Here is a 24,203-nt window from a genome sequence, read left to right on the forward strand (position 1 = left end):
TCTCTATAATTCCTCAATACCAGTTCACTATTTTAGTTAGTTTAGTGGTTGTTCTACGTTAATGACTCTGCTATTAAGGGCTAAACTATTTATCTCCAGCTAACAAAAACATTTTTGTCCTCACCAAGCAAACAATAAAACTCTTTGACATAAACATTTATTAGGTAAAAAGATTATAACTAAAATTAGGGAAGTAGGTGAGACCGAACTTGTCTAAACTGAAAAAGTTCGGTTCATAGGTGGTTTTAAAAAATGGTGCATAGCTTGCTTATTATTACATTTAATATTATTGTTATATAGTTATAGGTTTACTATATAACAAAACATATAATATTTATCTTTTATCTTTATTGTATTTTTATACAACAATATAATTAGATATAAATATATATTAAGTATATTTAGTTAATATAAAAAAATAGATTTGTTCATACTCGCGAGCCTACTTGGGCTCGAGCTCGACTTCATTTATTATTACACAAACTTATTTTGTAGGCTCTAGTTCGGTTAAACTCAAATTGATTAAAGCTTTTATCGAGACAATCTAGACTAACTCACGAGCGACTTAACATATCCATCCCCCAAATAAAATTATCAAAATTCGTCTATAACCAGGGGCAGATCTAGCTTAGACACAGGGGTAGCATGCACTACCCCTAAACTTTGTTAGTGAAGTGTAATATTAGTGTAAAAATGAAAATTTATTTTCCGTTTTATATATCAGGATACCCTAGGTCCAAAAGTTTTCTTTTACGCTACCCCCATAACTTTTATTCTACATCCTCACTGATTTATACACCCCGATCAATTTACACGTAGATTCAATCAATGACTCTTATAGTATAATAATAATAATAATAATAATAATAATAATAATAATAATAATAATAAAAGAAATATATAAAAAGGGTAAGGATAGTGTAAAAAGGGCCTAAAGTGTGAGAAGTGTGAGAAGTGTGAGAAGTGTATTATAACACTATATATAATACTATATAACGCCATATAAACACCGTATAACAATATGTAACACCATATAATACCATATAACACTATGTAACACTATATAACATTATATAACAAATATAACACTATATATCTATCACATGCTATCAGACAACCTATAGTGTTATATTTGCTATATAATGATATATAGTGTTACATAGTGTTATATGGTATTATATGGTGTTACATATTATTATACGGTGTTTATATGGTGTTATATAGTATTATATATAGTGTTATAATACACTTCTCACACTTTGAGCACTTTTTACAGGATCCTCTACCAATTTAAATAGGATGGCCTTCGCTAGTCACTACTAGCCACCACTCACCAGTAGGGCTGTAAACGAACCGAACAAACACGAACAAGGCTTTGTTCGTGTTCGTTCGTTAAGGAAATAAATGTGTTCACGAATGGTTCATGAACACTTACCGAACGAGATTTTATGTTCGTGTTCGTTCATTAAGGAAATGAGTGTGTTCGCGAACGGTTCATGAACACAAACGAACACAAATAAATTTGGCGAACGCGACGAAGGATAAAGATAGATGGCCCAGGGAGTAGTACTCGAACTTGAATCCCTTATTGTGGAACGGAGGTCGATCGTATTCGCCAATGTAAATAATGAGAAATGAAAGGGAAATGATGCATAAACAAGGTGAAAGTGAGTTTCCTAGTTTAATTGTTAGGATAACAAAATAAATAAAAGTTTAATAATATAAAAAGTACAAATAAAATATAAGAAAGTAAAAAAATCTTCAATTAAAACACAAACATACGAACATAAACGAACGCAAATCAACGAATGTTTACGAACACGTTCACGAACACCTTACCGAACGTTCAAGAACACAATCGAACGAACGAGAACTCAGTTCATGTTCGTTCATTTAACTAATCGAACGAAATTTGTTGTTCATGTTCGTTCGTTTATTAAACGAACGAACATAAACGAACTTCCCGCCGAACGGTTCACAAACTGTTCGCTGAACGTTCAGTTCGTTTACAGCCCTACTCACCAAGACTAGAAAGATTAAAAAAAAAAAAGATACAATTAATTATTATTAAATTAAATAAATAAATATCTACAAAACCAAATAGTCGGCTATATGGACCCACGTTTGCTGATCTGGCTAACGGTCAGCATGGTCCCCACTCGGACTCCAACTCTTTTATTAAATCCAACTTAACTTTTCATTTCAAATCCGTATCCTCTTACTACTACAAACCCCCTAAACATATATAAAAATCCCATTTTGCATACAAATTATCCAATCACATCCCTCTATTAGATCCGTACATTCTAGGGCTTCTAAATCAACGATTCCTTCAATTTCAACGAAATCTTTAATATCTGTGTAAACAATTTGTATCAAATTCTTTCAATATGAACAATCATGATAAACAACAATCGGTTAATGATCGAGACGTTGATGAGAATCAGAAGTTAATTGAAGATTCATCGTTGGATGCAGTTTCTGGAGATTTTTCGACGAGACGGAACGGTGACGGAGTCGGAATTGCCGCTCGTTTGACCGATTTGTTAGCCGGAGATAACGGTAACGATGACGATGACGATTTGTTGATTCAACGGATGGTTATGCAGTGGCTACAGGCGCTTGACCTGCACGTGATTGGAGCGTGCCGTGCGGATGAGAGGTTGAAGCCGTTGCTCAAGGTTAATGTTTCCAGTGGTGTTGCTGAGGATCGATTGTTGTCGCATTTGAGTCAGGTATTGTGTATTATCTCTCAATTGTAACTATTCAAGTGTATATTCATGTTTATTCGTTTGATTAATTAAGGTATTATTAATATAATATGTGATGTAAATTGCTGATTAATTGCAGCAATATGTAATATGAATTACTGATGTTTTATATCTAAATATCTGATTGTTTTTGTTACAGCACTTTGAGCCATCAGAACTTGGATTGCTTGCAAGGTGTTTGTGTGTTCCGCTTGTGTCCGTTCGCGTTGGCAGGATCGACAAGCAAGGAACTCTTCTAGTTCCAAACAGTGCAAGGTAGTTGCGATTTGGAAGTGAATTGTATTATAGTGACTTCATTATTATGCATATAACTGCTATAACGTATGCATCCGTTCATGGAAGTTTGTCTGATCCATAAAACCGGTTTAATTTGACTAGCTGTACAGTTTGTTAATCAATACAAGCGTGAAGCGTTAGGTACTGAATAGAATTATCTAGCTGAACCTAGGTTTGCTAGACTGGGTTGCGATGTTTATTGTTTTGTTTTGTAAAACTCAGGGGGTTAAGTCTAAGCTGTGGTAACATTTGCTTTACATCCGTATTCTCGGATTGCTATACATCTGTGAATGTCACTTTTTCCACGTATTGGGAGTTAAAAGGAATGTTAGATGCATTGTAATGTGTTGCAGTATTTTGGTAAGAGTTTGCAAGTGTTTATGCATAAGTTCTAGAATGCAAGGACTTCATAGGGTCTTGGTTTACTTAATGTGGATTGGGTACATGGGTAAGGCATTTAGTGAATTCTTGTATGAATAAAGGTTTGCGTTATTCTGATGTCTGGACTTTACTATGTCATACCAAAATAAACAAAAATAAATAAATAAATCAGATGTTAACTATCCAGTCTTAGCATGTCTTGCTAATGTGTATGAAACTTATATATATTTCACTGCGATGTTCATTTAACAATGAACAATAGCGTTGTAGTTGTTTCTTTCTAGGTAATTTGCATATAATGACTTCTCGTATTAGAATTTTATGTGCACATCTTATTATTTATCATTTACATGGGTATTGTCTGCACAACTTAAATTGCCCTTCACTGAGTACTATTACTTGTATTGAAGTCATGCTGCCTTTTAAGAGTTGTTTCTTATGATGGACTGGCGTTGACCTGTTCAAATCTAGTAATATGTGGACTTACATTCTATAAATCAAACGTGTTCCAACTTGACTATTAGTTCTTTCTCTCTGAGCAACTGAAGTTCACATAAAATTGCTGGTAACTACTTGTTATGCCATTTAATAAGTAGACGCCATAGGCTTTTGCATATCAGCTTATCAATAGTGACATGTTCATCCTTCCAAATAAATATGTCTTTTCATTGTAGGTAACTGGCGTATTCTATTATGATCTCTGAATTTAGAAGAAGTAAAGGTAGAGTTTTGCTCTTGTATTGTATATTCTTGCAGTATGCTATGTTTGTGTGATATTCTTATATCTGGAGTCCTATATCTTTTAACTTCTCTTTACTGCTATCCGCAATTTTCAACGTTCTTGTTGTTTCATTGACTTCACATCCATTTTTGCCACATTTTTCATTGTCCGTTAACGCACTAAGACAGGTGTTCAAGTTCAGAAAGTTTGTTTTCTTTCTATTTGTTTGTTCTTGCTCTATGAGCTTCAAAACCTTCTTACCAACCACTCTTGCTTTATTTTCTGAACATATTAACTTAAATTCTGTGTCCAACACTGTTTCTACAGTTTGTTATGCATAACATCAAAATTAGATATTAAATTCCAAACTTATATACATTAATTATTATTGTCACGATGGCTTCAACTATGTGTCGGTGTATGTCAGGCTTTTAATACCGCGTAAGACGGAATAATTTGGGTGGCTGTTTTTGTTATATCTAATAACAATCGTTGTCCACCATATAGTTTTCTAGGCCTTTTCTGAACTTTCTTAGTTGAACTGATCCTCTTTGTTCTAACATGTGGAATGATTGAGTGATAGTAGCAATGTAGCATATTCTTATGTGCAGCTTTTAATCGCTGAAATAACAGAAGTCATGGTTTCAGTTAGACAGTCTCTAGAATGTTTAAGGTAGTATTTGACTTGCGGATGGAACGATGGATTGTATATTAGTAACAACTTTTATCCCCCATAAAAAATAGAGTAAAATGTCATTTTCGTCCAGTTTTGCGACGTTTCCATTCCCAAAACTGTTAAAAAACAAGAATCAAAATCATCCACTTTGGTATCTTATTGAACAAAAATGGTGATATTGTTCCTCCTTTCGTCCAAAGGTTTGTTTTTTCGCATCTGGATCCAAAAGGTTTGACATCTTGCCATTTTCATCCGGCTCGTTAACTCCATCCATTTTTCTCGTTAAGTCAGGTGTATTTTCGTCTTTTTTGGTAACTTAAAGGGCAATTCGGTCTTTTGAATACTTGTACATTATGCTAAATGTTTGTACATAAAGTGAAAAAGGCCAAATTGCCCTTTAAGTTAACAAAAAAGACGGAAATACCCCCGACTTAACTGAGAAAAATGAATGGAGTTCACGAGCCGGATGACAATGGCAAGATTTCAAACCTTTTGGATGCAGATACGGAAAAACAAACCTTTGGATGAAAGTCGCAAAACTGGCCAAACCTCAGGGATGAAAACAGGATTTTACTCAAAACAATAATATAATAACGAACATGAAGACGTTCGTATCTACAAACCGCTTTCAGGAAAAGAGAACTCAAGTTCCAAAGCTTTTTACATGTTAAAATTTTCTTGGAATTCTTATTACAATGCTTACATATGTAATTGTCTTGCAACATCTTGTTGATTGTGATGGCTACCTGTGTCCTATTTATTTTGCAATACTTGATGTTTATCATTTGTTGCATTGGAACAGGGGAAATTTAACCCTCTCACTCTTGCCAACATCTGATCTGCGCATATCGTTTCTTGGAGATGATGGTCGTGTAGAGCATCTTTCAACCTTGAGAAATATCTCCGATTGCTCGTCTGTCGTGATTGAGGGAATATCTGCAGATACTTCCGGTCGGTCTTTCATGATTAAAGTTCCTACTAGTGCTAAATGTTTTTACCTTTGGTGCTCTGAGAAATCCAGACTTCTTGGTAACGAGTTGCTTGATAAGGTAGGTATTATATATTTAGAGTAAACTTCCGTTTTGCTCCCTGTGGTTTGGTCACTTTAACGGTTTTGCCCCAAACCTTTAAAAATAGCCATTTTACTCCCTGATGTTTTGGTTTTGTTGCCAGTTTGCTCCCTGCGGGGAGCAAAATGGAAAAACAAACAATTTGGATGGTGTTAGAGGCGGGGAGCAAACTGGCAAAAAACCCGTAACATCAGGGAGTAAAATGGCTATTTTTAAAGGTTTGGAGCAAAACCATTAAAGTGACCAAACCACAGGGAGCAAAACGGAAGTTTACTCATATATTTATATTGGTGAATGACATACACACAAACATATTACAAATCTATACTGATATGCTGCATAACCTGTTTTAGATGAAGAATTTACTTGAAACGAAGCCTTCCCTTGCTGATTTAACCGGAATTAGTGATTCTCGTCTTGATTGTTTTGTGACTCATCTACGAACTTATCATGTTGGTTCGAATATTCAAGTGAACAACACCGCACTTGTGTCGTTGACTGGTTCCCCTTCAACAACCTCTCTAGATCTTGGCGAAACTGGTAAAAGTTCATCTGTTGATACGGTTTCTGTTTCTTCAAGTTGTACGAATATACCAACTTCAAATCAATCTTTGAATGTAAAGGTTCCTGAATTAGCTATTGACACTCAAATGTTCCCATTGGTAGTTGGGATAGAAGTTGATTTAGACGAGAAAAAAATTGACCCACCGGCAAACGTAAGCTCAACGTCTCCAATTTCTCCTTATTATAGCTGGTGTTCGCCTGTTGCATCTGCTCTCCAATACGCGGTGGCACCTTCGCAGATGATGATGCCCATGTCAATGGCTGAGTCATTTACGTTACCGCCCCTTGCTTCACTTTTAACACCAGATCCAAGTCTTAATCTGGATGAAATCCCACCTTTTTTACCTGAACCGATGGTTCGGTTGCCCATGTCTATACCAACGTCGCAACAGATCCCGATTTTCACTCCCTTAATGACTGACCCAATAGTCCACATCCCTGTAATGGACATTTGTTCCTCGGGGCAAACCTATCTGATGAGTGCTGGCCCTGCTATGAATGTCACCACACTCATGAGCCCGTTGATCCAAGAAACTGATTCTATGGCGGAGAAGAGTGCAAGGGATACCCTCCGGATGCTAATCAGTGGAACAAGTCAGCTGCCTTCGGTTCTAGCCAATGTTGATGAGGACCAAAACATGGGTCTGTACGGGGACGTGAACCATGCACTTGCAAATGGCATTGCGGCTATGGGTTTGGTTTCACTGACCGAGAAGTCCGGTGGTATTATGAGGATGTGCCTTGACCAAGGTGATCTGGCAGGTGAGACCGTAGACTCTGGTGGAACTTGTCGAACCAAAGATAACTCGGATTTAGGGGATGGAAAAAGCAAGTAATATGAATATGCAACGGTTTAAAAAGAACAAGTGTAGATATATGATACATCTTCTTTTGTACTTCATGCAAATGATTGGAAGTTAATCACATCATATCCATATTTTGACCACCCTCGTTTCATAGTCATGGTGCGCTAGAATTACTAATCCTTTTAAAATAATATTAATGATAACCTTGGTCTTAGTGACCTGCGATACTCAGATTCATAGCTGAATGAAAGATTATAGTTTGTCGCTTGATACATCAAGATTATAAGTCATCCGTCAAAAAACACTCGATGACTAAAGTGGACCAACTAGTATAACCTATATTCAATATGCGCCTAAATACACCATGAAATGTGAAGGGGATGATCTATGTGGTTACAACTTACAACCCATGATCCAAGGTGTCATGAATCATGAATGTAGTGGGAAAACATTTGAGAGTAGGATCATGTGTATATAAACAAAGTTGTTATACTACATAAGATATATCTGGTATAGCAAAAATTCATTACCGATACTACGGTACAAAGCACAAACAAGTGTCTTGTGTATAGTAGTGCCAAAAGGAGTATACAAGGTTCCGTAAGCCAACATGTGTAACATCTCGTCTAGATCAACATGATCTTGCAAACAAAATACAACTAATCACTTTATTCTTGAAGATGATGGATGGTTGCTGGTGACCATATATGCACAAATTCATGGATAAGAAGATTTCTATTAAACAAGTGAAAACAAATAGGGAGTGTGATTGTGGTCCAAACTGATTTTTTAAATCATATGAAATATGAAACTTTATTATATATGAATATCACTAAAGTGGCTCCTAGATCATATTGATAGTTTTAGTATCACAACTTAAACCAAATGTTAAATATAAGATGTATTTAATGTTAACTGGTTATGAAAATAATTGGGGAAACCAGTAAATTTTTCAGGCCGGATTTGTCTTTGTATATGGAACCTATGCATTCTATTTCTACATACAAAAAACATCCCACATTTGTTTCCAACAGATAGGTGTAAAACAAAACTAAGAAGATACTTGTGTGGTTGTTTTCTAACACTCAAAAACATATTACATTGTAAATTATATATGAGTTCTAAGAGATTATGCAACACTAAGAAGATACTACAAAGGTTATATAGCAACGGTGTGATAACGATGGAACGTGGAACACCAAAGAGTGAAGTAATATGTCTCCACAAACTAAACGGTCTCCGCAACGTGAAGTTGGTTGGAAGAGTGTCATATCGAACCGAAGACAATCCTTTGGTCAGAAGATCAACAATATGAAGAGCAGTGGGTACATACTGAACTTGGAGAATCTGAGTGTACCATATTACAAATGAAATGTAAAACACTAGATTGTTACACCATAGAGTGGGTGTACATGTAAAAGATAAACATAGCTCTGATAATAATAACAAAATCCAAGTAATCTGCTAATCTGAACTGCCGTATGAGTAATAACTTGATACTTGACCTCAGTACAAGACCTCACAACTATATGTTGTTTCTTAATACCCTAACTCCAACTGATGAGATGGGATCCAAGTAACACACGCTAGTGAATGGTAAATTGACGATCATCTAAGTATCTAACCAGCTACCTTATTTAGCGTCAGCAAAAACATGTATGGCAAGGTAGAAGACTGACGAATAGACACCCTATTCAACTCATAAGGTACCAAAAAATACGCTTGACAACTATCTATCCAATGGTGGTCAATGGGTGTCCAAAAACTAGGAAACCTTACTTACTACAATGATGCAGTATAGTGAAGACTCATCAAGAGGAAAAAAAGAACTAATTGATTCTCGTCATGTCATCATAGGACGTTTATGTGCCCTTATCCGCTCGTCGTATGGATTCAACCAATAAGAATGTTATAGGAATAAATAAGTTCCACATTCTTTCTAAACGTATATAATTTGTGTATACTTCATTATTTTTAAAAGAAAATTAGCACAAAACTAAGATTTCTTCTTCTTATTATTATTGTTGTTGTTGCTGCTGTTGTTTTGGAAGCCTAGCTAAATGGGTTCATTGTGACAAAAATAACAAGAGTGCATATAAGTGGAGCCGTTTGTTAACCAATCAACACGGACTTGTTAAAATTTGAAGCAAGTTAGACTTGAACAAGTTTGAGCCTAAATTGGACCTCATTTAACAAACGAGTTTGAGTGGAGCTTTAAGTGTTGGGTTTGACTAGATTTACGAGTCTAAATAAGCGTGTTATTTATATGAACATAATATTTATATAATATAAATAAATAATATATATACCAAAATAAGTATTATCATATAGATAAGTATGATAAAACAACTAAACAATGTTTGTTATATTATGCTACATATACATATCACATATATTGCTAGGTTATAAACTTATAATAAAAAAAGTCTCAAATTTATAAGATGTATGAGAATCCACCGGAAGACATCGCGTGTATCAATGGGTGATGAGTAAATGTGCAATAAATATTCAACCCAAGTTGGGGCAACTTATATGATATTATTGTAGACACCAAGTTTGTCAAGGCTTTTTTTTTTTTTTTTTTTAATATAATAATATTATACTCAAGTTAAAAATAAAAAAATGCTTGATTCTATAGCATAATTTTTATAGTAATAAAATATACAAAATTCTTTTAAAGGTTCGGAAAACAGTGAAGCTGATTTTCATGTCACGTTATGACTGGGTCGCACTGGCATATGAATTTCGCGTGTCAACGAACGAATATTGTATCACGTGTGATATGCTCATTTGTAATTGGATTTGAAAATGATAAAGTAAAAAGCATATTTTTATAAAACTGAAAATTCAGATTGGCGGTGTTTTTTTAATATATTATGATTCTCCAAGTTAATTATCAGCCTGTAAAATTGTTGTATTACTAGTTATGATACCACCATTAACTAAAGTTCTTTTTTTCCGAATATATACTTAGAGAATAGCATCATTCTCTAATCTAATTTTAATATTGAAATACCTAATAATATTTGTTGAAACACTGGTTAACACAAGGACAATCAGTGGGGTTGTTTCGTCTAATGGGTTCAACCTCTTCTTCTACTCGTATTGATGGTTTGAAATCTGCAAAACAGTAAACACCGTTAGTCTCGTTAAGAGGGGGGAAGGGGGTTTTCCCTCTTAACCAGGCTCCGGCGTGAGAATAAGTACTGTTCTGAGAGGAAATAAACAGTGTGTGTATAGTGTGAGTAAGGAGAGTAAAAAAGGTCCTGAACCTGAATGAAGAAGGGTCCTATTTATAGCCGGAGGGTGAAGAAGGAAGGAGCAGCTGTGCCAGCTGTGAGCGCGTGCCAGCTGTCCGACCAAGGGGAATATCCTCTTGGTCTGCTCTGTCATGGCAGGTATAGTGGTACACGTGGCGTTCTTGCATTCGCCTGCGCTGGATACCTCGTACCGGTACTGTCAGTGCTGCTCCCTGAATTGTCGCAGGCCTATGTGGCATTCTGCTAGTGGTGACACGTGTTGTCCTTTATGTCGGATAGAGCATCTTTGGTGCCAACTGTGAATCATCCAGAAGTTTCTAGAAGCTTCTGGAGTGTTTCGTTGACGTGGATGCCTTGTGTGCACAAAAGTGGTGCGGTCCCTGCCATGTAGGCAGGGAATTGGGACCATACCTCTTCAAGTCCCCCCAGTCCAGTGTGCCTTCTAGTTGAGTTGATCGTCTAGGAGGGATTCTGGACTTATGAGAGTTGTGGTTTCTGTGCATCGCGTAGAGTTTGGTATATGTAAAATGAACCGAAATGGGCGCGATGCATGTGTATTTTGTCTTTTGTATCTGGTGGGCTAAATGAACGCATCGCGCGTGGGTTTTGGCCTTTTTGAAAAAAGTGAGCCAAATGGACGCATGGTGCATGGGTTTTGGCCCTTTGAAAAAAGTGAGCCAAATGGACGCATGGCGCATGGGTTTTGGCCTTTTTGAAAAAAGTGAGCCAAATGGACGCATGGCGCATGGGTTTTGGCCCTTTGAAAAAAGTGAGCCAAATGGACGCACGGCGCATGGGTTTTGGCCCTTTGAAAAAAGTGAGCCAAATGGACGCATGGCGCATGGGTTTTGGCCCTTTGAAAAAAGTGAGCCAAATGGACGCATGGCGCATGGGTTTTTGGCTTTTGATGTTTCCTTCTGGTGGAAGTTTGGTGGTTATGGGGAAGTGTTTGGTGTGACCGTCTGACATCCCTATCTTATCGTAGGTGAACAGTTGGTTTTTCAGTGACTTTCTGTCACGTCAGCCGACCTTGTCGCCCATGCTTCCCGAAAAAAGAGACGACGTCTTCTCTCTCTTCTGACGTGGCAATCATCTATTGGGTGCTTTTTCTGTGCCCTGCCGTTCCACTTCCCATCGCATTAAATGCGATGGGTATAAATAGGAGGCGGTTAACCCTTCTCCTTTACATTTTCAAATCTCAAGCCTGATTTTCTTCCTTTCTTCTCCTCTTGTTCTCCGTTTCTCTCTATTTTCTTGAGTTCGGATCTTCTACTTCTTTATACTTACCATGTCTGAGAAGAATCCCACCCAAAAGAAAAGAAAACACAGAGGTAAAGCCCCTCCTGGTCCGGACCAGGCTGTTATTGGTTGGAAGGAGGAGGAGTTTCAGAATCTGGTGAGGGGGATGAACTTCCGTCCTGAGTGGGGGGCTCAGTACCCTGCTCCCGGATCTACTGCTTTGGATGCTCCTCCAGGCTATATCACCTTATATGTAGCGTTTTTCCGGGAGGGTAGTTTCCGGTTACCGATAACGAAGTTTACTGTTGCTGTGCTAAGGGGTTATGGACTTCATATCTCTCAGATAAATGCGATTGGGCTTCCACACATTACCCATTTTGAATATGTTTGTAGGGCTTATCGTATTGAGCCTACTTTCGAAATGTTTAACGTTTTTTACAGCGTTACATACACCAGCGGTTTTTATTCTTCTCAAGCGAGAACAGGTGTTGCTCCGGTGTGCTCTGTGCCGTTAAAGAGCCTTCATGACTGGAAACAGAAGTTCTTTTACATCCGCCGTGGTGTAATTCCAGTAGAGATGCCGTACAGGCATGTGAGTCAAGGGATTCCGAAGGTGGATGTTATGCAAGACTATGCTGCCCAGGACTGGTATAGGAAGATAACCTCTAAGGCGACTGCCATTTCTCAGCTGGATGAGATGGCTTTAGTTGGGGCCGGGATGAGTTTATTGTGGGTGCCCAAACATCCACTAGGTCAACCTGTGTACAGTCATCAGGGTAAATGTATGTTTCTTCCTTGAGTTTACTTTTGATTTATTTTCCTTTTGGTTTAGTATATTTTGATGTGTTCCCTTATCTTGTTGTTCCTTTGCAGTTGGTTACAGCTTGATAAACGTCTTGGATCCGAAGACAGCGGGTACCATGGTTGAGGCTATTCAAGCGGATGGGAACCCGACGTGGTTAGACCAGATCCGGGGTCGTTTTTTGCATCCATCAGATGAAAGCTTGAATAGATATGTCGCCGAAGTTCTAGGTGAAGATGTTTTGAATGAACCTGTTGATGCGGGTCGCGAAGAAGTCATTGTTCTTTCAAGTGAAAGTTCTGATCAAAACTTTGAAGATTTAACCTCTCGTTGCGCGCGTGCAGGTACCGCGCAGGGTGATGTTGCTGAACCTGTGCACGATGATGTAGAGGTGCCGGTTGATCCTTCTACTCAGTTGGAGTCGAGGAAAAAGGCGAGAACTGATAGGTCTGGGAGGAGAGAGGGGAAGCCTGAGAGTAAAGCTGCTGGTTCTTCTCGTAAGCGACCCTCTACTCATCCTTGTCTAGGTTATGTGGTGGTTTCTGATACGTTGTCTGGCTTAGGGGTTGGTGAAAAAAGTCAACAGTCGGATCCTGATGACAGTGCTACCTTATCTGAGCACATGAAGAAAAAAGCTCTTGATGATCACAAACGTCGACTTGATGAGCAAGCTGCTGCTGTTTTTGCTGCCAAGAAGGCGAAGCTTCAAAAGGAGGCCCCCCAGCACCCTCGGAGTCTGAGATTGATTTGGGTGTGTTTAGTGGGGGTCGTGGGAACCTTTTGGAGGAGATATTTGCTGCATCTGCTCCTCCTGGTAATTTACATTCTTTTTTTTTTTCCTCGGAGTTGTTCTTGATTCATGTTTCATGATAGCAGTCAAGATTGGTAAGAAGCCTCGGGTGGTGGATATTTCTCAAATCACTCCACCTACTTCTCCTCCATCGCGGACAGTTGGTTTGACTCCTCCCCGTGATGATGATGATGTTGGTATGAGGGGTGGTGAGGGGTTTACTGAAGGTGTTGTTGAAGGAGGTGATGGCGGAGGAGGTGATGCTGATAGGGGCAAAGGTATTGAAGTGGAGATGGAGTCTAGTGAGACCACTCCGCAACAAACCATCTACACTAAGCGTCCTTCTGCTGGAGGTGGGGCTACTTCCGGCGTCGTGTGCAGCCCGCACTTTGAGCGTAATCCTGCTGATTCCTGGGGTAACCCAGCTTGTGACGACCTGCCTCACGCCCCGCGCTGGAGACTTACTCAGGGCTCGAGGATGAGTGATGTTGACAATTGCCATGAGTTTTTTGCTCTGTCTCTTCCTCCTGCCGAGAGGATGTTTCAGAAGAACCGCAACCGTTTTGACCTTTTGGACGATCATGTTCGTGCTGGGGTTAATTTCTTTGCTACTTCTCAAGAAATTCTTCGGGAATGGCGGTCGATGGGGGAAGAGACCCTTGAGTTTGAGCAGTTAAAGAAGTCGTTTGTTGAGGAGAGGGAAAAATTCAATGCGGAGAAGAAGGGGTTGCAGTGGAGGGTGTCGGATGCTGAGCAAAAGCTTGAAGAGCAGAAACAGTTGAATGCTCAGAAGCAGAAAGATTGGGAAGCTGCATGTGAGCGTACAAATGTTGAGCTGCAGTCTCAGCGAGATGCGATTGTTCGCCTGTCGGGTGAGAAGACCAATCTTGCTGAGGAGGCGAATCAGGTGCGCCTTGCTGCTGAGAAAAAAGAAAAAGAATATGTTGCTCGGATTGACAAGCTGGAGGTTCTTGCTCAGGAGAAAGCTACTGAGTGTGAGACTGCTCAGCGCCTGCTTGCTGAGAAGACGGCTGAGTGCCAAGCTTCCGAGCTTCTTGCTGAGGAGGCCTCTGCTGACAGCAGGTGGTTGCTTTCTCGTGGTGTGCCTTTGGTAATGTTCTTTGTTTGCCTTATTTTCTCTTTTCTTTTAGCTTTTGCCTTTTTATATTTGTTTCCTCTATTCATATTCGAGCTTCCTTTTTATGCAGCTTGCCGATCGCATCTTGCATTCTCCTGAGCTTGCCACTTATATGTTTGAGTTGGGTAGGGCAGCTTACAATAGTGGCCGAAAGTTTGGTTATGCTGAAGGTAAAACAGCGGTCATAAACAAAGAGAAGGATTATCATTTCGAGCTGTACAAGGAAGATTGTGAGGGTGCTTTTACTGCCAAACGGGGAGAATTTTCCACGCTTGAGTTTGCTGTTGTTCGAGCTGCTGAGAAGTTGGCTCGTAAAGTGGATGGAGTAGCATTGTTGAAGAAAGCGTTAGGAGAGGATGGGGATGCATCAGGAGGTGCTGGGCCTAGTCAGACTTGACTGACGGATTCCGGCCTGTGCGCCGTGTATAGCCGTGAGTAGGCTTGTAATGGTGGTTGTTTTAAGACAATTTAAATTTTGTTTACCTGTGGGCGTATGTACCTGGGATTCCTGTAAATATTTTATCGCTTTTTTCTATGGTTATGCGAATTTTGTTATTGTCATAATATGTGCATGTTTGATTACTTTGATCAGGTGTCACGAATGAATGATGGCGCTGACAGGTGATGTTGTGTTACTACAACGTTTTTATTCTGTCGTTTAAGTATGTGCGCTTGTATGTGACATACGAAGTGATCGAGTTGCAGGTTATTGTGTGAGCTCAGCTGTAATCAGCCTTGGGAGCATTACAATGTTTAGTTACCTTGCTATCGATATTTTCGTGTTTATGTGGGCACGAAGTTATGTTTTGGCGTTTTGTAGGCTTTGGTTGTGTTTCTGACCCGGCTGTTTACTTGGTTGTGACGAGCCTTGGAGGTCTACAACGTTTCCTATGGTCGAGCCATTGATGTTTTCGTGTACGCCCAAAGTAATGAATGCAGTTGTGACAAGAAATTTGCATGAAATAAAAGTAGCCAAACACTTCTTGTATTAAAGTAAATGTGTTGGATGTACGCCCTTTACGATTACATGGTTGTGTTACATGTAGCACTTTCGGAGTTGCTGGGCATTCCAGGTTCGTGGAACCTCTTTGTCGTTAATGGTGCGTAGTTTGTAGGCTCCTTTGCCAAGTACTGCATCGACTATGTAAGGGCCTTCCCATTTGGGAGCCAGTTTTCCGGGTTTTTCTGCGTTGGACGCTTCGTTGTCTCTTAGGACATAATCTCCCGGATTGAAGGTGCAGATTCGGACTCTGGAATTGTAATATTTTTCCAGCTTTGGCTTGTACTTGGCTTCGTTGACTGCTGCCATCTCCCTCCGTTCTTCTAGGAGGTCCAGATCGATCCTCCTTTCTTCGTCGTTGTTGATTAGGTTCATGGAGAGCATTCTCGGAGATGGTAGTCCGATTTCTGCTGGGATCACTGCTTCAGACCCATAGACCAAGCTGAAAGGCGTTTCGCCATTGCTTGTTTTTGGCATTGTTCTATGGGCCCATAGTATGCTGGGTAGTTCGTCGACCCATCCTCGTCGTTTTTCACCGAGCCTTGCCTTTATGCCATCGACGATGCTTTTGTTGACTGCCTCGACTTGACCGTTTCCTTGCGGATGCGCAACCGAAGAGAAAGTGTGTTCGATGTTCAATTCTTTGAACCATCGTTCGAGATCATCTGCTGCAAAGTTTGTTCCGTTGTCGGTGATGATTCTGAGGGGTAAGCCGAACCGGCATATGATTTGTTCCCATATGAATCGTTTGACGACTGCCGATGTGGTTGATGCGAGTGCCTTTGCTTCTACCCACTTGGTGAAGTAATCAACCGCGACTATTATGAATTTGACTGCCCCTGGAGCTTCTGGGAAAGGGCCTACCATGTCTATGCCCCATTGTTGAAAAGGCCATGCGGTTGTTACGGGCACTAGTTCATTCTTGGGGCGCATGGTCTTTGGCGCGTGCCTCTGACAGCCACTGTACTTTCTCAATTCTTTCACAGCATCGAGATGCATCCCGGGCCAGTAGTATCCGGCATTCATCACTTTTGCCACTAATAATCGAGGCCCTGCATGGATACCACAAATTCCTTCATGCACTTCCCGGATTAGATAGTTCGCGTCGTCGGCGTCAACACATCGTAGCAGTGGGCCAAGATACGATTTTCGGTACAGTATCCCATCTGCCATTTGATAGTGTTCTGATTTGTATTGGATCTTTCGTGCCTCGGCTTTGTTTTCTGGGAGTATCCCTGACTGCAAGTACATGATTATCGGCGTCATCCAGGATGTTGTTCCCGTCTGGATGACGCTTACTTCTCTCAGTGGAACGGATGGATTGCTCAAAACCTCTATGCGCACATCTTTTGCTAGGTGCTGGAAACTTGTTGATGCCAGCTTGCTTAAAGCGTCGGCCGGCTTGTTTTCGCTTCGATTTATGTGGTGCACCTTGTAAGAATAGAAGGTTTGTAGCAATGTTTTCGCTTGGTTGAGATAGAGTGCCATTATATCGCCCTTGGCTTCATATTGGCCGTTGATTTGGCCTGCTACTAACATGGAATCCACATGCGCTTCGATGTGTCGGACCCCCATTTTGATCGCCAATCGTAGGCCAGCCAGGAAAGCTTCGTACTCAGCTTCGTTGTTTGTGCTCTTGAAGTCCAGGCGTATGGCGTATGTGAACTCGTGTTTGTCTGGGCTCACTAGCCTTAGCCCCGCGCCTGCTCCATCTTCGTTAGATGCACCATCTGTGTACAACAGCCATGGCTCTTCTGTTTGCTTTCTCTCGGCTTTCTCCATCGCCTTACATTCTCTGTCTTTGTCATCTGGGACTTCCGTCATAAAATCTGCTAAGACCTGACCTTTGATCGATGGCCGTGGTCGGAAAACCACATTATGGCCCCCCAGCTCTATTGCCCATTTAGCCAGCCTTCCTGATACTTCCGGCCTTGCAAGGATGTTTCCAATGTTGTAGTTTGTTAGCACGTGGATGACGTGGTTGGCAAAATACCTGCGCAGGCGTCTTGAAGCGTGGATCAGTGCAAGGACTAGCTTCTCCATGATTTCATACCGGGTCTCTGGATCGGTCAAGGTTCGCGACACATAGTACACTGGTGTTTGAACACCTTGACGATCGACGAGTAGTACGGCCCCGACGGCCTTGTCGGAAGCTGACAGGTAAAGTACCAAAGGTTCTCCTTTGTTTGGTGCGGTTAATGTTGGTAGCTTTATGAGGCAATCTTTCATCTCGCGGAACGCACTTTCTGCTTCCGTAGTCCACTGGAACTGGCTTTTCTTCATGCAGTTACGCAAGGTTTTGATGAATGGGAAGGATTTTGCAGCGTGGTTGGCTAGAAAACGATTGAGTGCTGCTAATCGTCCTGCTAGTTTCTGCATGTCTTTGATGTTTGCTGGTGAAGGCATCCTTTCTATGGCTTGGACCTTTTCTGGATTTACCTTGAAACCATCTTTTGTGACTATGAAGCCCAAGAACTTCCCTTCTTCCATTCCAAATGAGCACTTTGCTGGGTTCAGCTTGATACTTACGCTGCGTAGCGTGTTGAATGTCTTCTGGATATTTGCCAGCATCGCGCTCTCCTCTTTGCTCATGATTACCAGATCATCCATGTACACTTCTATGTACTTACCGATGGCGTCATTGAATGTTTCGTTCATCAGCCTTTGGTATGTTGCGCCTGCATTTTTTTAAGCCGAACGGCATCTTGGTGTAGCAATACAACCCTGTTGGCGTGCGAAATGCGGTTTTATCTTCGTCTTGAATGGCCATTTGAACTTGATGGTACCCCTTGTAGCAATCCAGAAAACATTTCCATCGGAATGTTGCCAAAGAATCGATTTTCTCATCTATGTCTGGTAAAGCGTAGCAGTCACGGGGACATGCCTTGTTCAGATCCTTATAGTTGACACACATTCTCCAGCTGCCATTTGGTTTCTTTACCATTACTGGGCTTGCTACCCATGTCTGGTACCTGACTTCTCTGATAATTCCTGCGTTTAGCAACTCTAGCACTTGTTCTTTCATGGCATCGTGTTTGATGTCGCCTAGGTGGCGTTTGGCGTGCACCACTGGCTTTGCGTCTTCTGAGACATTTAGACGGTGTTCTGCTATGTGCCGTGGAACACCAACCATATCAGCCGGTGTCCAGGCGAACACGTCCATGTTCTCGTGCAGTAATTTCTTGAGCGCCGCGCGCGTCAGGTCGGACATGGCGGGCCCCAGAGTGACTGTTTGTTCTGGGTATGTGCTGTTTAATACCCATTTTTCTGCCTCTATGCGCGGTGCTGGCTTGCTTGCTTTGGCTGGTCTGATTTCGTCTGTTGCTAAAACTTCCTTACTGGCATATATCAGCGCAATGCCTGTTTCGGTGGGGAATCTAACAGCGGAATGTGGTGCAGAGCAGATCATACTGAAATCTCCTTGGGATTCTCTTCCCAGGAGGATGTCATGTCTTGAGTGCGCCGGCAATACCATGAATGTGACTTCTTCAGTTCTTGAATTTCTCCCGTCTGAAAGCAACACCGGGAATGATATTTGTCCTAGGGGAAAGACGGCTTCGTTGCAGAAACCAGTTAGTGGATAATCGACTGACTCTAGGCGCGCCTTGTCCTCTTGATCAAATTGATTGAAGCACTGTTCATATATAATATCCGCGGTGCTCCCGGGATCAATGAAGATGTAATCTGTCTGGTAGTGGCCAACCACACCCGGAATGATTATTGGTCGCTTTTCTCTTGGACCCTCTCTAACAACTAGAAAAATAACTTGCCTTTCGCGCCATGAATCATCTTGCGCGCTTGTTGTAGTTTTTCCTTGGTCTTCGTGGACCTCCCTGCACCATGTGGGTTTCTAGCTTTCTGAGCTTTTTGTTATCTGGTCCCTCATCTCTTCTTTGTATTTGGCGGTAGTCGCGTTTTCCGCCTTTGACCAAATGAGTGAGCTTTCCATCTCGTAGGGCTCTCTCGATTTCTTGCTTTAGACTGAAACAGTCGTCGGTTAAGTGGCCCGTATCTTTGTGGAATTCACAGAAGAGATTTGGGTCTTGGCCTCTCTTGTTGCGTATTTGCAAGGGTGGTTTGAACTGATGGTTCTCTGTGGCCAAGACTTCAGAAGGTGTTTTGGTCAGTGGAGTCCATTGCTTTTCTCTGTTTTCGCGCTTCACTTCCTTTCGATGGGCTATCTGGTTGATCGTATGGCGTGCATCGTCCCGTGGGGGGCTTCTTTCTCTATGCCCAGAAGCCTTCCAGGGTTGATTTCTGCCCCTTCTATTGTGTCGATCGTTATGGTTGTGCGCGCGCTGACGGTGGTCGTCACCGGTCAACTGCCTGTCTGTCTGTGCAATGGTTTTGGCTGCTTCTATGAAGGTTTCCCAATCTTTGGGTCCTCCGTCTCGCCCTTTGATTCTTTTAACCAAGTCGTCACACTTGACCGCCCTCATGAAGTGTGCGCGCATCATCTTATCTGGTATATCGCCGATCTCTAAACATTCTTTGTTGTATCTTGTGATGAAATCCTCTACGCTCTCGTAGTCTTTTCTCCATATGTTTAAACAGTCACCGGGGTCTCTGGCTTGTCTTCTCTGCTGAGAGAAGTGTGCTAGGAACTTCTCTCGGAAGTCGACCCATGATTTGATTTTGCCTGCTGGTAAGTTATCGAACCAAATGCGCGCCGCGCCGACGAATGTCTGAGCAAACAGGTGGCACCATGTTGGTAGGTTCCATCCGCCTGTTGCCCCTGCGCCCTTAAACACCTGGAGGTAATCATCTGGGTCTGTCAACCCGTTGTATTTACCCACGTTGTGTGGTAATTTCGTTTTGTCGATGGCCGCGCATGCGATTTCTCGGATGAATTTTGAATTTTCTGCCATGTCCTCAGGACGATAGCTCAAGGTGTAATCATGCTCTGCTTTGGGGTTGTACCCCGCGCGCTTGGTTGGTTTGTATGCTTCGTGCTCCGGATGGAGTCTGCTGAACACTGTGGATTCCTCCTTGTAAGTTGGGTCGTCTTCTTCTTCCTCCCATTCTGTATTCATGTTACGTGCGCCCAAACGGGTTTGGATCGGCCTTCGTTGTAGATTGGAGTTTTGCACGAAGTTGCTCTCTGTTTCAGCATAAGTATCGCGTGTGTCGTGTACGCTAGGTCTTCTTACATTTTGCACTGGTCCTCTTTCCGGACGTAAGTTCCACGCATTTGTCTGCTGAGCCGTGTGTGTACTCAGAGACCTTGGTTGTGGAGTTGCAAATGCTGATTGATTAGCTTATGCTTGGAGCAGGGCTTGTTGTGCACTGAGCTGCGTATAAACGAGGTTTATGGACGCCATCTGTTCGGCATACCAGGAAGCCAGAGTTTTTCCTTCGGGTAGCCCTAGAAGTGCAGAATAATTGAGTTGTGCTTGTTCCGATGGAGCAGAAGGGCCTGCTCCATGGCTTAGAGTCTGCATCGGCGGAGGCGTTTGGTGTAATATCCCCGTTGGAGTTTGGAAAGCAGCTCCGTTTGTAGTTTGAGTGATGACTCTTGCTGGTGTTTAGAAAGTGGGTCCAGTTGTGGTTTGGCTAACAGCCCTGGATGCACTTCCAAAGATGGATGGAAAATCGTTGTTCAGCTGACCCTCTTGGATGGTCTCGTTCCTTTGACCCCTTTGGACGTGTGCCGTGTCCGAAACAAGTTCAAAGGAAGAAACTTCTCCGTCGACTGGGTGTGAATGATTTTGTTCTGCCATTTTCACGAGTGTTTTTTAGAAAAGAAAAGAGGTGAGAGTGGTTTTCAAATCGAGTCCCACGGATGGCGCCAATGTTGAAACACTGGTTAACACAAGGACAATCAGTGGGGTTGTTTCGTCTAATGGGTTCAACCTCTTCTTCTACTCGTATTGATGGTTTGAAATCTGCAAAACAGTAAACACCGTTAGTCTCGTTAAGAGGGGGGAAGGGGGTTTTCCCTCTTAACCAGGCTCCGGCGTGAGAATAAGTGCTGTTCTGAAAGGAAATAAACAGTGTGTGTATAGTGTGAGTAAGGAGAGTAAAAAAGGTCCTGAACCTGAATGAAGAAGGGTCCTATTTATAGCCGGAGGGTGAAGAAGGAAGGAGCAGTTGTGCCAGCTGTGAGCGCGTGCCAGCTGTCCGACCAAGGGGAATATCCTCTTGGTCTGCTCTGTCATGGCAGGTATAGTGGTACACGTGGCGTTCTTGCATTCGCCTGCGCTGGATACCTCGTACCGGTACTGTCAGTGCTGCTCCCTGAATTGTCGCAGGCCTATGTGGCATTCTGCTAGTGGTGACACGTGTTGTCCTTTATGTCGGATAGAGCATCTTTGGTGCCAACTGTGAATCATCCAGAAGTTTCTAGAAGCTTCTGGAGTGTTTCGTTGACGTGGATGCCTTGTGTGCACAAAAGTGGTGTGGTCCCTGCCATGTAGGCAGAGAATTGGGATCATACCTCTTCAATATTGTAATAACTAGGGCATCAATCCTTTATATCCCTCTTAGACTATAAGGTGTGGGCTTAGATGGTCACTGCGTGGTTGAGGTGGCCTTGAGCCACAACGTGAAACATTGTAATGGGTGTAGAGTTTGGATGTGAAAAATGGAACCATATGCTGTATATATAGAAATTGTGTGGAAATGATGTGACGTCTACGTAGATGTTTCCATGAGAATGGAATGCAGAACTACTCCTCATATTCTGAAAACATATAACAATGAAGAAAATGATAAAAAAGAGTGCACAAGTAATAAAAATAAAAATAAAAGATTCATTCTTTTGCATCCCTTTCAAATATAACTGGCCATGTAATACTAAATGTAAAATTGTAGCAATCATCTTATTACTTTAGAATCAAATAAGATTCCAATTGTTTTATAGTTAAAAAAATACATACTTTCAAGTAATACTGTTTTCTTTCAACATCGCATAAACTTTCTAGAAATTCTAAATCTAGAAAACTAATTATTCCACTACACAAAAAAAGTGCTAATAAATGGAAAAAGTATTTTTAAAATTTTCTTAAAATTATTAAAACAACAAAACCTTAGATATCACCTAAATACTAATTTAGTTCATTTATGTGGACTGCAATAAAAAAAATAAAATTTGTTGAAAAGTTATGATATAATAGTGTATCTTTAAGTTTCAATATCTTGTCGTGTTGATAAATGACAAATATGTCCGGATCGGCCGACTTAAGAGTTACAAAAGGGATGGCATCATGGCAAAGTCCCCACTCACATTAATTAATTTTACCTGTGGAAAAATTTCAATACCTTTTGTAAACCCCTTAAAATAAAACCGGACTTAAAACATTTCATATTAAATGCTAATCATAACTAATTACATTGAGTAGGCAAGTAATATGTTCATATCCCCCACTTGTGGCCTAGTGATAGGAGACTCAAGTTCAATTCCCACTTGTGTCATATTGAGGTGGATATAGGCAATAAAGGATTTGGACCAGACCTTATATGCGGTTGCCAGCTCGATTCCTGGGCCCAACCGGGTTTTCGTTCCACCATGTGTTACGCCAGAGAGTTCTGCTTTTGTGGTGGCACAACGACTGTCAAAAGGCAACCGGCGGTATGGTTTCCTGGAGGAACGCCCAAAAAAGTCTAACTTTGAAGTCAGCATGGACCCGGTTAAGACAATATAGGTTGGCAAAAGTGGGACAATATGGGGCTCTTTGATTTGGAAAGTGTGGTAACCTTATACATGAAGTTCACCGTTAAAAAAAAGTAATATGTTCATAGGCTATGGGGTATGGGGTGGTGGATTGGATCATGTATTGCCACCCGGGACATGGTTCTCATGGTACACCGCCCCATTTCCCAAACCATGGTGGATCACATGGTTTAATCCATAGCAATCATGACCCTCTTTCAATTAATTATAGGATTTTGATTGGTGGATGATAGTGGGGATGAGGGTGGGGTGACATAGCGCTCACATAGTCACATGAAGGGTGTGGTCATTTTGGTTGCCATGGATTAAACCATACGAACTACCATAGTTTGGAAAAAGAGGGGTGCACCATGAGAATCATGTCTCGCATGGTAATCTATGGTCCAATCCATCACCCAATAACCCATAGCCTTATATTAGATTAGTCAACTGATATAAGTGATTTGGATCATGTTTTTTTGGAGAATGTCATATTTCATCTAGGATTTGGGATGCTATAAAGCATTGATTAAAGCTTGATTTTCATAATAAAATTCTGAATAGTGGTTTGTCTCGCTTCGATGGATCAAGAAGAAGAAATATGTTGTAGAGTCTATTTTAATATTTTATTTTACGGCTTGGTGGTTCATTTGGAGAGCTCGAAACGAAGTGGTTTTCGGCAGTCGAAATTTCAATAAAAAAAGTTTCTTACTCGATTGTTTCTATTTCTTTTTTTTTTTTTTTGGTTTTCTAGGCGTAATAGTAAGGTGAATGTTATTTGGCTCAAATGGTTTAATAACATGTTGATTTATATGTAATTGTTTGTTTTATCCCGATTAGTCATTTGCTAACCAGGAGCTATAGTTAAATAATAAAATCATATGAGGTATGGTCACAAAAGTCGTTATACGCTTCCTAGTCGGAGTTGATAGTACTCGGGAAGTACTAGGCCTAGGGGGAGAGTACTTGAGCCTCGTCAGCTTACTTTGTAGCGAGAATTGAGGAGTACTTGGTCTCCGAAACCTTGTTTTACAACATTTACATGTGGTGCTCTTTGG

General features: G+C 41.1%; 2 protein-coding genes across 2 annotated transcripts; one reads left to right on the forward strand and one right to left on the reverse strand.

The window, feature by feature from the left end:
* Nucleotides 1-2,228: 2,228 nt before the first annotated feature.
* LOC110868788 lies at nt 2,229-7,405 on the forward strand. The gene is made up of 4 exons (XM_022118044.2): nt 2,229-2,735; nt 2,911-3,026; nt 5,628-5,874; nt 6,249-7,405. The coding sequence occupies exons 1-4, from the start codon at nt 2,391-2,393 to the stop codon at nt 7,293-7,295; spliced, it is 1,755 nt and encodes a 584-aa protein (XP_021973736.1). The 5' UTR covers nt 2,229-2,390; the 3' UTR covers nt 7,296-7,405.
* An 11,874-nt stretch (nt 7,406-19,279) lies between these two features.
* On the reverse strand, nt 19,280-20,527 carry LOC118480299. The gene has a single exon (XM_035975073.1). It carries the CDS (start codon nt 20,525-20,527, stop codon nt 19,280-19,282), a length of 1,248 nt encoding a protein of 415 aa, XP_035830966.1.
* Between the last annotated feature and the right edge of the window lie 3,676 nt (nt 20,528-24,203).

This window comes from Helianthus annuus, chromosome 7, assembly GCF_002127325.2.
Source record: "Helianthus annuus cultivar XRQ/B chromosome 7, HanXRQr2.0-SUNRISE, whole genome shotgun sequence".
In the NCBI taxonomy this organism is placed as follows: domain Eukaryota; kingdom Viridiplantae; phylum Streptophyta; class Magnoliopsida; order Asterales; family Asteraceae; genus Helianthus; species Helianthus annuus.

Excerpts from the sequence above, each read along its gene's own strand:
- LOC118480299 (XM_035975073.1), bottom strand. The coding sequence starts at position 20,527 with ATGAATACAGAATGGGAGGAAGAAGAAGACGACCCAACTTACAAGGAG.
- LOC110868788 (XM_022118044.2), top strand. The coding sequence starts at position 2,391 with ATGAACAATCATGATAAACAACAATCGGTTAATGATCGAGACGTTGAT. Across the intron at positions 2,736-2,910 it reads TGTTGTCGCATTTGAGTCAG|CACTTTGAGCCATCAGAACT; the intron begins GTATTGTGTATT and ends TTTTTGTTACAG. Across the intron at positions 3,027-5,627 it reads CTAGTTCCAAACAGTGCAAG|GGGAAATTTAACCCTCTCAC; the intron begins GTAGTTGCGATT and ends GCATTGGAACAG.